General features: G+C 42.2%; 2 protein-coding genes and 1 long non-coding RNA gene across 3 annotated transcripts; 2 read left to right on the top strand and 1 right to left on the bottom strand.

Moving 5' to 3' along the window:
* Positions 1 to 347: 347 nt before the first annotated feature.
* MRPL36 (mitochondrial ribosomal protein L36) lies at positions 348 to 1,343 on the bottom strand. The gene is made up of 2 exons (XM_055705816.1): positions 1,226 to 1,343; positions 348 to 1,116 (listed from the first exon to the last, which is right to left on the bottom strand). Exon 2 carries the CDS (start codon positions 1,104 to 1,106, stop codon positions 780 to 782), a length of 327 nt encoding a protein of 108 aa, XP_055561791.1. The 5' UTR covers positions 1,107 to 1,116; positions 1,226 to 1,343; the 3' UTR covers positions 348 to 779.
* A 3-nt stretch (positions 1,344 to 1,346) lies between these two features.
* On the top strand, positions 1,347 to 8,549 carry NDUFS6 (NADH:ubiquinone oxidoreductase subunit S6). The gene is made up of 4 exons (XM_005443786.4): positions 1,347 to 1,529; positions 2,380 to 2,433; positions 6,356 to 6,478; positions 8,405 to 8,549. Exons 1-4 carry the CDS (start codon positions 1,383 to 1,385, stop codon positions 8,468 to 8,470), a joined length of 390 nt encoding a protein of 129 aa, XP_005443843.2. The 5' UTR covers positions 1,347 to 1,382; the 3' UTR covers positions 8,471 to 8,549.
* Positions 8,550 to 10,486: 1,937 nt separating this feature from the next.
* LOC129735686 (uncharacterized) lies at positions 10,487 to 12,767 on the top strand. Its single transcript, XR_008731518.1, has 2 exons — positions 10,487 to 12,147; positions 12,236 to 12,767. It is a non-coding gene; the product is annotated as an uncharacterized LOC129735686 (long non-coding RNA).
* The last annotated feature ends 614 nt before the right edge of the window (positions 12,768 to 13,381 follow it).

Here is a 13,381-nt window from a genome sequence, read left to right as displayed (position 1 = left end):
CACTGAAAACGGTCAATATATCATTAAACAATTACTTTAGACACTAAAACTTAAAAAAGTGTTGATAAGATATGCTAAAATACCGCCATCTCCCCCCAAACCCAACTGTGATAAGCAGCAAGGGCCATTTACATTGAAATTACTGAAGCTACATGGGATTAGGTCTGCTGCAACTCAAAAGAAATTTTCACCTCACCTGTGAACCAAGCCAAAAGCTAGCACAGTATCTTTCAATGTGACATATCGAATATTATTTGCTACCTAAGCGCCCACCCAAGTTTGAAACCATTGCTTCTGTTATCACAGCTTTCAACATCCAGGGTCATTTTTAAGAAAGATTCATCATATATTGTAATAATGAACATCAGTGTTTATTTTCATTTTGCTTTAAACAAATACAAACGCATCTCAAGAGTCCAATGATTCAGCTTTCCCCTTACTAACTTAACAGTGAGGTGTTTTTAAGTAAGGCTTTATGACTGACAAAGAGGTCCTGAAAGCTGCAGCTTCCCATTCCAGTTCTCAGCATGAAGAACTTGTCTGAAGTTACAGCAAGGGCCGGCAAGAACTAAACTTGCCCTACGATGGTGTTTCGTTGAAACACTTGTCACCTGCACCGCTTTGCGTCCCCAGCACTCAGCTCTCGGAAGTCACGGGGCTGCCAGGGAAGAGGGAGCGGTCCCAGTGGCAAGGACGAAAAAAGCAGGCCTCCAGGCCCGACAGGCGAACACCGAACAGCTCTCTCCCCTCGGGTCCCGCAGCGGCGCCCCCGGCCCGGGCTAGAGCTTCCGCTGCTTGTGCCGGGGGTTGCTCTTGCAGCAGACGTACAGCCGGCCGCGCCGCCGGACGATGAAGCAGTCCTTGCAGCGCCTCTTCAACGAGGTTTTCGTCTTCAGCCCCGCGCAGAGCGGCGGCAGCAGCCCGGGCGGCGGCGGGACGGCCAGCAGGGCGCGGGGGGCGGCCGCTCCGCACCACAGCGGCTGGGCCCGGCTCACCGGCGCGGAGAGCGCCGCCGCCGCCGCCCGCCACCACGGCGCCAGGGAACAGAACGACGAGCGGCCCAGCGAGCGGAGTGGCCCGGAGGCCCCGGCCAGGAGAGACAGCATGCTCCGCGCCCTGTGGGGACAGCGCACCGATGAGGACACCCGTCCCGCTCTCCTCCTGCTTCCCCCCCTCCCCGCCACCGACCGCCCCCAGCCCCTAACGGAAAGCGCCGGGCACTGACCAGCACCCCCACCGCAGCCCGCAGCCCGCCGGTCACCCTCGCGGCCAGCCCCGCGCGTGCGCGCAGCCCGCGGCCCGGCGGAAGAGCGGGGGGCAGCGGGGGCGGGGCTAGGGGTGCGCCTGCGCCCGCCCAGCGGGGGTCACGTGGCCGGTCCAAGATGGCGGCGCCCGGTGCGACCTTCTGCCGCCTACTGCCGCTGAGCCGCTTGCTGCCGTCCCGCCCGGTGACGGTGGTTGCTGCCTCTGTTCGCCCCTACGGTGTGCAGGTCTCCGGTACCGGCGAGCTGGTGACGCACACGGGGCAGGTGAGCGTGTGGGGCTGGGGCGGTCGGGGGTCGGTGCTACCCTTCCGCTGCCGGGGAGGGCGGGCGCGTCCGGGCTGGGCCTGCCGCCGGGCCGGCGCCTGAGGGAGTATGGGCCTGGGGCCGATAGCAGCACCGCTGCTGTGCTCGTTCACGTAGTACGTGCTGTGGAAATTCAAGCTGTCGGATGATATCTCGGTAAAAGGTACGTGTGGTTTCAAAAAAAGAAAAAGTTGATTAGAAACAGGGTCATTAGCCGTTACCGAGTGTTGTGGTCTGAATGTAACGTTTGATGTAGCTGAGGAGGTGACAGAGGGGAGGTACGATAGTGTCAGTGCCCCGTAACTCCATTTTATCTGTTCTTTAGTGTAAAAACTGAGCATGCAAACAAGGGAGACTTGTGCGGTACCTTGTGGAGATGTGAAAGAGGCACAGCTGGTGGAGCTAATGTCGGAAGGTTCTCACTGTGATTGCTTAACTCAGACATAAATAAATACGAAACTTGACTTTCCGGGTTTAGCTCACCTTCCAGATGGCAGTGTGGGATCAAAGAACAACATTACAAGTAATAGATTTTCTGTTTGTCTCTATGATCAGAGATAAAGCTCCTGTTTACTGGCTTTAAACACCACCACCCTTTTCTTTTCTGCTTTCCTACCTAAAATATATTTTCCTGTGTGAGAGAAATGGAAACTGCTTTTTCTATGCACTACACATTTGTAAGATGATGTCAATAGTTGAAACTGAGGTTGAAACCATTTAAGCTATTTAGTCTTGACAGGGCTGCAAGCCTCTGTGTTCTTTATTTATGGTTATTGCTTTTTAAATAAGATCAAGTTATTTTATTCTTCAGGTATATGAAGAAAAAGATTATAGAAGAGTAAGATTTGTTGGACGACAAAAGGAGGTAAGCCCTTCTACTATTACTCATGGGAGAGGGGATGGTTTGTGGTGGTTTTTTATACCTGATATTGATGTCCTCAACTTGATTAGGATTTAAGAAAAAACAACTGATAAATCACCCAAAACCAACCAAATAAAAAAATCTTTCCAAAACCAAACTGTTCTGTAGTTTGGTTTTTGGTGGGTTTTTTTTTTTCCACTGTGGTGAAAAGTCTTCTTTTAAGACAGCTTGTAGTAGCTTTTGTATACGTCCCTACTTTTGGCAAATCTGAAAAATTCAAGAGTTGCCCTATATCTGTTAAGTGCTTACATTTAGGCTGTGAAAGCTGTAGGCACGTGAGCATCTTAAACTTGGACCATTTTTTTGTTTTAAGGAAACTTTAAGCATGTTTTAGGTGCCCTTTGTGTTCAGAAAAATCACATAATTAAATGCTCTGCTGAATTGTGTGTCTGAAGCTTAATTTGCTTCTGCATAGTTAAAATTTTGATCTTTACCCAAACTGAGTTTTTGAGGCCACTAAAAAACATGTTTTTGAGACTTTCCAGAGTCTAGGAAGCATTTGCTGAAATAGTGATGTAACAAAACTAAGATTTAGAGTATAATAACGAAGCTTCAAAGTCTAGTAATATCAGCAAATGTATAATAATAGCCACTGTGAAATTATCTTGTGGGCCTGTCGCTGCTGCTTATCAATAGCATGGGTATGTGAAACTTTAAGTCCTTTAGCACTGAGTTCTTTAAGGATCAAACATCACAGCTCCGTGAAGGATCTGCTGGCTTTTGGGAGAGAAATTTGTTTCAGTAAATTGTATTCCTCGATGCCCAGACAGCTGATTAGTGTCTAAGTGTGAATGTATAGTAGAGTAATTAAATATCAGGTGTGGTAGATTTTTAATGCAGTTGCGTATAATTATTCCCCTCCTAAATTAACCTGAATTAATTATGCTGATTTCTGAGGTTTTATACTGAGTTTATCTTGTTGTGTCATGGGTACAATTTAACTTGTGCTTTGTGGCAAAAGTGGGGATTCTACATGGGAAATAGTTAAATGAAAATGTTACTTAAAATGATGAAGTAGTTTACTTCTGGGAGGAGAGTGACAAAGTATGTCTCTCTCTAATGCAATGTCTGCTTCTGTGCTAGTTCTGTAACTTTGTAGGAAATGCTTCTTAAGCCTAATTCTCCATAGGGTACTGGTTCCTCTGATGTGTCTTTGCCAGCAGCTGATTTCAGACTGTCTGTGGTGAGGAACACTAGGGTTTTCATTTTGGCCCAGTTCCTCCTCCTCCTCCAGCAAAAGACAAGCTTTAAGTCTGCTGAGTAAGATTTAGTATTAGGTTTTAATGTGAAATCGGAACAAAATTTCTTGTTAAATACTAAAACAATCCTCATCGGTTCTTATTAATGAGATCTGTCTGTAGGGGTTTCACCATTATCCCCCAGTGTGTTTCAGCTGCTGGTATTTCAGCTGTGTCCGTAGTCTGAATGTTGTCTTGTTTCTGAAGCTAAAGCTAGCCTGTGAAGTTGGTGACTGTACTTCCTTGGTTACCTCTTCTCTTTGCCTTCAGAGTGTTACGGGTGGTCAGGTCTGGCTTGTGATTAGCCCGGTCCAGCTGTGGCAGCTTTCTTGTCTGGTGACACAGCTGCTGTATGCAGTGCCCTCAGGGAGGATGTCTGAGCCTGTGCCTGGGTGCTGTGTATTGCCCCTCTGGGCAGTGGCCAGGCCCAGGGTCACAGCCCAGAGTATGTGGCTATTGTTCCCTCAGTTTTGCCAGCTTAATCATTAATGAAATCCATGTGTTTTTGCTAAAATCATTGTTCTCTGCATTGGTTGTGCAGAACCAGGGGATTACTGCTCTGGTAAGGGCCTAAAGCAAGTAGCTGTCAGAAAACTGAGCATGGCAACTGTTAAACTGCATCTGCTGCAGTCTGACTAGGCTCATGTTGCCCTTGTACAATCCCTAAGGTACCACACGACCTAATTAAACACCGCCATTCCTGCTTTGGCTTTACCCTTTCTGTTGGGCTGGTGCAGCAGCTGTAGCTGTGAGGAGAACTGACCTCAGAGCTGGTCTGGTTAAATACAGTCTCCTCCTTCTCTCTGGATCTTTGGATCTGTGTCAGTTCCAAGTTTGGTTTTCTCTCTTGGTCTCCCAGGCCATGTACTGGCACAGGCAAGTAGGTGGAAAGAAGCAGCAATGGGACTCTCAAATTGGCACTATGGCCAGGATAAAACCTGCTCGTTGAATGTGCATTGGGCAAGGAGCATTTGCATGTGCTGAGGGAAATGGCCTCTTCCCACTAACACCACTGTGCTTTATTTGAAGGGACATGATGTAACTTGAAACGACTTGGTTTTTTCCTCCTAGTTTTTCTCAGTCTGTTTGCTTCTGGCATGTATTCCCTGTGAGTTCATAGACTTTCTTGTTTAGTAGTCTGAGCCACAGACAAGGCCTAGCTGTACAGTGAATGAGAGGTTCTTGCTTCTCCCCTCTCCCCACAAATACCTTTATTGTTAAGAAATGTTGGGAGGAGTGGAGTTCTACTTCTGATCTTGAAGCAGAGGTGCATCATGGTGCTAACTCCCTGCTGCTTTAGCACGAAATGAAGGACGCACTATCTTGAGCATTATTAAAAGCAGCAATAAAAATCCTTGCAGGTTGTCAAAGATTACATATGACTTGTAGGACACAGACCTCAGGGAGTAGGGTTCTTGATGTTGCCAGTTTGCTTCAATACCAAAAATTAAATTTTTGTTAACTTTGGCTATCATCTTCTTTCAGTAAAGAAAATCCAGTTGTTGGCAAAACTGACTTTTCCAGTGCTGTACTGAAATGCAAAGTTTGGGGAGATTTAATTGAGGGCTTGGTGAAAGATCCTAAGTTGTGCACTAGAACTATATAAACATACTATTGTAGTTCTTAAGGATTCATTTAATGGACATTTAGGTATCTTTTTCCTAAGAATCCTATCTTCATTCAAATACCAGCATGTTTATGAACCTTATCCACAGAGGAGTAGATAGTGCCTTCTTTGGGTGTGCATATAATTTTATATTTGTGTATGTATAACATCGCCTTTGAAAAAACTGGCTTCTCCTGGAGCACGTTGACCTGAGGGGTAGGGGTAGTTGTCTGCTCAGTGCTGGCTTGGAGTGGGTTGGAACAGGCTGGTGTGGATGAGGGAGGAAAGCGCTGTGGCTGGGTGCTGTAGGTCCTGCTGAGGTGTGAGCTGCTGTGTCGCAGGCCTGTCTGGAGGTGGATGTGTTTGCTGGGCCACACAGGTGTGCTCTAGGAAAAAGCCCTACTTGATCAGTGATGTGCATATTCAGTAAGTGTGCTAAGAGGGATTTACACAGTAGCATAGTGACATTTAGAGATTTTGCTTTTTATAATGCTGAACAGTTTGCCTTTCTGACTTCTGTTATGCACCATGTTCATGTTTTCCTGAGATTCCCGTGTAGTGATAGGATAAGGTACACGGTGAGAGGCTCTAAATTACCAGCAGTGGTTTTATCTCACTCCTGACCTTACTTGTCCCACTATTGTTTGAGTTTATCAGCAGTGAGTCTCTTGCAATTTTATCATGTAGTTGCTGAAGCACAATACAGAGGCAACATCAGTTGAATATCTTCTGTTCTTGGCTGCTTGTTCCTGCTCTGCAGAATCTGCTTAGGTCATGTTGTAAACCTGAGTACTGATGTGGCCTGTGTATGAGGGGAAGGAGATTACTTATGCAGAGTTTAACATGCATAGTTCGCTGACCTGGCTTATAGCACAGCCTGAGTTGGTGATGGAGGTGGGAGAAAGCCTATGCAGGAACTTCTCAGGATGGTTGTAGTAGAACTGCTTGGGGAGGTGATAAATAACAATTGCTTTCTGTCTGAATGGGGAAGGTATCTGACAGTTTTCTTTTTCTCCTACAGGTGAACAAGAACTTTGCAATTGATTTGATAGCAGAACAGCCTGTGAGTGAAGTTGAAAGTAGAGTGGTATCATGCGACGGTGGTGGTGGAGCTTTGGGACATCCTAAAGTATACATAAACTTGGTAATAACTTTGTTCTGTGTATAGCATGCTTTGTAAATTCTTGTTTGTAATATTATCTACTTTTTGGCATGTTAGTTTAACAAAGTAAAAGGAGTAAACCATTTGAGAAGCTTGTTTTATTTGGTGCCTAATATAAAACTAAGAATTTTTTAATTGGAAGAGTTAGAAGGCTTCAATTTGAAGTTACATAAATTTATTTTTTAAATCTTGATTTGTTTGATAGGACAAAAAAAAAATTTTAAACAAATTAACTGAAGTAATATGAACAAGCAGTGCTTGGAGAACAAAAAACCCCCATGCTTGCTGTGTTTTGAGACAGTCTGACTATTTAAATGCCACTGTGTAGATTGAGGATACATTTGTAATATTCTTGGGAATATGCAGTTTATTCTGAATCTTGCAAGTTCAAGGAAGAACAGGAAAAAAACCCAACCCAACCAAACAAACAAACCAGCCAACCCCTCTTTCAGTCTCTGCGAATCTTGGTAATTTTGAAGATTGAATGTTTCTATCACGGTCAGAAAATCAGCAAAGATTAAGTGTTGTCTTATCCTCCTATTGACAGTAGTGATAGTTCCCAGTGTATTGTTATTCTAGAGAGTAAAAATACTGAGGCTACTGACATACAGCCTCAGTGAAATCAACGATGACCTGTTGCTTAGGCACTGTTCTCAGGCAGAGAGACTGAGATGCAGGTGTCTAAACGCTTGCTCACCTAAACTTTGGCATTTATTTAATATCCAAAAGAATGATGGGGGACAGCTAGTGTCCTTCAGTATCAGTGGTGTTGTGACTCCTGGCTATAATCACAAGTACTTTTTTGAACAACGTAAGAACTTAGTAATCATTCATTTTATATTATTCAGTCAAACGCTCAGCGGTTCTGGTTCATAATACTTGGGAAGCTTGTGTTTGTCAGTCTTAAATTAACTTCTGTAGTACACTGCTGATTAGTTGCATTTGTGTTGATTTGTTTGACCTGTGCCATGCTCTTCTTGAAGAATGCTTTAGATTTTGTGAATTTTGAGATCCTGTTGTGTTTAACAATCAAATTACAAATGTCTGTGATTTAGCTCTTGAAAGCTAATGCCTGCAAACAGAGAAAATGGTGTTAGACCAGCTTGTTTCCTCTAGCCCTAACAATTTCAATTCAGGCTTTTGGGGGTGGAGGGTAGCCTGGATTTTTCAATTTTAATCCTGTATTAAGGAAGGGGAGCCATGAGTTTACTTTTTCATGACCAAAAATTTGTGTTGCTAAGTAACAGAAGATCCATGAGAGTTTATCTGTCTTTGTGTTTTGTTGTGTTAGGAAGTACTGTAACAACAGCTCGCAGTCAGTCATACTTCTAAATTTTCCAAAATAAATGTATCTTTTGGAGAGCAGAATAACATTTTGTACAGTAATAACTGCTACTTTTCTCCAAAATGTTTTCTTTCAGCATCCCAGAATCCTACTGAAGTTTCCTTCTACCTGCAACTAACTCTGTCAGCTGATACTACTGTCCAGAATTCCTGTCTATATATAACTTGGAAATGCCAAATCCTGTTCTGTATTACCTTAATTATGAAATGATCTTTTCAGAACACTGGAAAGATATGACTGAACTGACTTAAGATGTCCAGTTTGGTTAAGAGGATCTTTTACTGCTGAAGAGACACCACCTGACTTTAAAATTAACGTTGTTGTGATTAGGCCTGGTAGTTAAAAGGCTGGCAGAAAGGAAGCTGTGTCGGATACAGAAGTCAAGCACGAACCTCATATCGCTGTTCTTATTTTCAGTGTTTCAAATAAGATTAAACTTTGTACTTCAGCTATACTGATCTGTTTTTTAAAGTGGCACATATAAATATACAAGAGAATATTTGTAATTTCTAGAAGTTTTATAAAGGGGAACTAACAGCTTTTGTATTTTTATATTTTTCCAGGACAAAGATACAAAGACTGGAACATGTGGCTACTGTGGACTTCAGTTTAAACAAAAACATCACTGAGATTATCCCTGCATGCTTGCAGATTTCTGTTCAGATATTAATGTTTAACTATAAATAAACAATATATTTAGAAATCAAAGATTAGCATTTGTGGTGTTATTAACTATGGAAAGTCCAGTTAGTACCTTTTTAAAACCCAGCTTGTCAAGTGTTTGAGAGCTGAATGGTATTAAAATATCTGCTTTGTACTTAATTGGTTTTCATAGAACAAATGTCCTGCCTTGTTTGGCAGACTTCTTGCAGGCTTGGAAGTGGCTTTTGGCTGCAGCATAGGTTTGGCTTGTACTGGGTAGTTTTGTATTTTTTCAACACTGAATTGGATGTAAGTGTTTACTTGGAGATTAATTATCCTAGATGTTTGTCTTTTGGCATTGTTTGACACTCTTTAGTTTGTTAATGGCCTGGTACCTACAGCTGGATTCACAAACAGAAGCACAAAGATATTATGAGCCTCAGGACTGCAACACTTACTCCTGGAAGCAAGATTGTTATCCCTGAATTAAGGAGCTACACTTGCTACTGGTTTAAAAGAAATGGACAGTGTCTTAGAATGGTAGTTAGTGTGAGCTGGAGAACTACCTGAGCTAGCACACGTGAAAGGTAAGAACATAAGCATTTGTCCTCCAACTGATAGGGTCAGAGTTTAAGTATCTGATTCTGCTTGGGATTCAAACCACTTTAGGAACGGGGTCTTCTCAGACTCGAAGTGGGATCTGCTCCATTACAGGTAGCAGCTTCTGTTCCTTTAATGCAAATAATCTGACAATGACAGCATCCACCTAGGCTGTGTGAGGCTGGCTGTAGGACATCTACCTTGCTTAATTTCACTGACATAGCATTCAGTCATATAAGCGTGACCCTCCAACAGAGAGTGTATCTGGAAAAGGAGGGTCTGAGCTTTGATCTTTGCTCTGAAGAGCATTTTAATCTGTTGTCAGTAAGTGACTTTTCCCCCCCCACCCCCCAATGCTGGTGGTGGAACACGGTCCCAGGTAGTAACTGCTGCTTGGTCAAAGTTTAATGGGTTGTGATTCTAAACCTGCTGTTTATATCGCTTTAGTTAAATTGATGTGGTGGTATCAAGGTAAAACAAATTATGTAGGCCTATGACTGCTTAACTCGTTTGTGTCAATTTATAGATCAAGTTGAATCAACACAGTCAGGCTTAAAGCAAGGTCTGACCTATCCTTTCTGTAGAAGTTGTGTGTTAGAGGCTATACTGCAATTACTCACATACATGCCCCTCCTCTTTCTTCATTCATTCTACCTGTAAGAGCTTAACATCCCTTTCTGTCTTCCCTTTCTTCCCTCACTTTTTCTCCTTTCCATTGGTGCTGGTTTCGGTGATCATCTGACTGGCCTTCAATTAATTCTCTGTAATGACCTAGATTTAGGAAGTAATATTAGTTATGCATTGTAAGTTCAGTGTAGGTTACTGAACACTGGCTTTTCTGTAAGCCCAGGGTCTGACTGAGGCTAGATAGCTGTTATGATGGTTACAGCTTTTTAATGTTAGTGCAGTGGCCAAGTTCAAGAAGGCTTAATGTATGTTGTGTTTGGAATAGCATCTGAACGTGTACAAAGATCCTTTCATAAAACCCAGTAACTTGGATTCAGCCTGTCTGACCTTATGCAAATTATCTGTCAACTGAACACAAATGTGACATTATAAATGGTCTTCTGGTAATTACGTCCATTGCATGCTCTAAATATAAAATAATTACTTGAACTTGCAATGTCTGTCTTTAAGCAGATGTCTGGTTGCTTTTTAGTCTGGCACCCTACCAGTTTGTAGAGCGTCTTGGCTGGCACAGTTGTCTCATGGTGCAATCATCTCTTCAAAGCGACCAAAGCCAAGTTAATTTTATGTGGCCCTCTTCCTTGGGTCTTTGATTTTCTTATGAATAATGTATCTGCTTGGATCACTGCTGCTTATAATGAATTAACAATGTTTAAATTGGCACAGCATCTGCTGAGGACCCAGACAAATCCCATCCCACTGGTCTCAACTATGGAATGCTGTTCTTGGATATTTTCCTTAAAGTACTTGTGATATGAAGCTGTTGACACCAGTGAAACAAGGTCTGTATTTCACTTTGGTGATCTTTATGGGAAAACTTCAGACTGCTCCTTATTGTTTCCTGTGTGTTAAGTTTATAGATCTAGTTGAGAATAGCTGTTTATGTGAAGCGTTGCACTTTGAGGCACACCATCCACATACCTGTGGAAGGGCCAACCTTGATCCGCAGCAAAAGGTAGCGAGGGAAAGCAGGAACTTTTACCATGGTGGTCACAAGCAGGTAGACATGAAAATGGATCTATGAGGCTAGACTAAAACATCAGTATCAAAGCAAGGATAGACTAAAATGCCTAAGTACCAAATCAGCGCTACAGTTCTCAGGGTAACAAACTTGGACTAGTAAGCTTTCCGACTTAAATTCTGTCGGAATAAAGCTTTCAGACTTAAATTCTGTCGGTCACTGTTTTGTTCCCTATAGATAAAATTCATCCCTGGCTGGAACTATAGTCTTACCCTGGTTGCCCGAGTACAACTCATAGTTTATACTGTCACTATGGAAACGTGAAGTATTCTACATGGTGTGTAGCTTAACAACTGTATCTTGCTTCTACCTACTAAAACCAGGTAGGCTCTTTTCCCTTTACGGCCACATAAACTACGCTTTTCTTGGTGAAAATCACTATGTATTTAAACTTCAAAAACATAAGGACCATCCATCCTTTTCCCCATATTACTTGGTAGCTCTCTGTCCTCTAATTAAAAAGCAACTAAAATGAATTTACAAGGCAAGTCATGTTTGTTCACAAGAGCACAAAGCATTATGACTACAGCATAATATGCAAGTAGCACGTTCCAGAAAACTTTGTCTTATGGCTTCTGCTTGTGCTCTGGAAATTGTTCTTGTAACAGGCTTCTCTGAATCAGCATATTGTATCTCTATGCTTCCTACTCTCTGACCTGCCAGTAATACTTGCACTTTTTATTCAATGCTATTGCAAAGGATCAGGTAAAGTACAACATCCTTTAATAGCAGTAGAAACGTTTGGTCTTGTAATAGTCACATTGTTGGCATTCTTTGGTGTTTTCCCTGCTATTGGTCTATGTTGTTTTGAGAGGCAATTCAAGTCTTTCTATGGTGGTCTCAGAGTATGTTGTCCTAATTTAAAGCCAGGGATCCTTGAGGAACACATCTGGCAATTCAGTCTTGCCAATGGAATAGACTGATCGGGGCGAAATGACCCTGCATTCACCTTGCTGTAAAGTTCATGGTGCAAATTATCATCAGTCACTCTTTCCAGAGGTCCATCAGAACTTGTGTAACTAGGGAAGAATAGCAAATTCAGTTTTTATAATCAGAGGCAATATAGTAGGGCCAAAAAAGTAGAATTAAAAACATGTTGTGTGTCATTGCTGCAAATGTCACTGTGATGTGAATGATCATCCTTCCACATGCTTTTATTATTGTCAGGCATTGTCTAGTGTTAGCAGCATGCGCAACAAGATACACCTTGAAGACCTTGCATGCCCAGTTAGTGACAAACTTCACTCCGGGCTTTCCAGATCCCAAAACATTTTCTACTGACTGATAGCAGCTGGGGGTTGCAAGTGGAACATAATTATCAGTTTTTCCATGTGGAAAGCAGTTCATGGAGCTCAGGTGTGTTTGAGATATGGCAAAATTAACTGACAGTTAGAAGAATTTACCTTCCTGCACCTGAAAGTTAAGCAGTCATTGGTCATTCCAGGTTTACATTGCTGTCCATCACCATCCGAAATCCTCAGTGTCAAAAGCTGAGCTGACAGAGCAAAAACTGCCATGTGGAAGAACAGATCATAGAAGTGCAACAGAGGAACCAGGAATGTAATCTGTGCAACGTGGAAATGATGTGATGGAGCACTGGGAATGTTGCCTTAGAACTCCTTGCATTTTTTTTTTTTTTAAAGGACCGGCTATTTTCCCTCAGTGTGATGCAAATGCTGTGAGAATATGCTTAACTGCATTTACTCATACATCTTCTGCTGATACAACATCCTGCTTTAGGAAGCCCTCTCCATCAACCTTCTGTACATACATTTTTACTGATGTATCGGCAACTGTATGCCAGGAGAAATGCTACCAACAGCACTTTCTCATGGAGATGTTGTTTTAGTAAGCACAAGAATTCAAGCAAGTTCTTATCCCTAAGCAGTGTGAATCCAGTTGCGATATGAATGTATTTGAACATTACAGAATTCATAAAACTAGCTGCAACTTTGTAGGTGTTTTCCCACCTTTTTTTTAAAAAGTTTGGCTCTGGATGTATTTTCTCCTTTTTTTTTTTTTTTTCTTCTAAATTTCTTCCTGTTTTTGTTCTTGTCCTCTTCCTTGTTTCTGTTGCTTCCCCCAATCCCTTTATGAAGGATTAGGTCTTTGACAAAGCAATGGTTATCTTATAATAATACTGTCTCCGTGGAATAGTCTCTAATGCTTATCTCCTACTTCAATAAAAAAGTGCTTAACACAAAAGCCTGTTCTTTCTGATACTCTTTCATTTAGTCTAAAGCATAAATTTGATCTAAGCATAAAGTGATCTAAGTAGGCAGGCATTTGGCTAGATTTCCTCTTAATGTTACGTGGACCAAGAAATCTAGACTGCTTTCACTACAGTCATTAATGATTAAAATGAGATCTCTTTGTTTTGGACTAATTTAGAAATGTAGGAGAAAGCTCTAAGAGGAAATGTGAGATTTTAGGTACCTGGTAAAATATTGCATAACCTCTACTAGTCTTCCTTTATGATTTGTCTCAACAAGTCATTTCTACTTGTGTTAACTTTGTCTAAATATTGAAGTCGCTGACTTTTGTCATAAATAATTTTCTAAGATTGAAATTTGTTTTCTTTATTGGAGGT

This window comes from Falco cherrug, chromosome 3 (genome assembly GCF_023634085.1).
Source record: "Falco cherrug isolate bFalChe1 chromosome 3, bFalChe1.pri, whole genome shotgun sequence".
In the NCBI taxonomy this organism is placed as follows: domain Eukaryota; kingdom Metazoa; phylum Chordata; class Aves; order Falconiformes; family Falconidae; genus Falco; species Falco cherrug.
The sequence above is the reverse complement of the archived record's forward strand: the minus strand, read 5'-3'. Positions and strand labels throughout refer to the sequence as shown.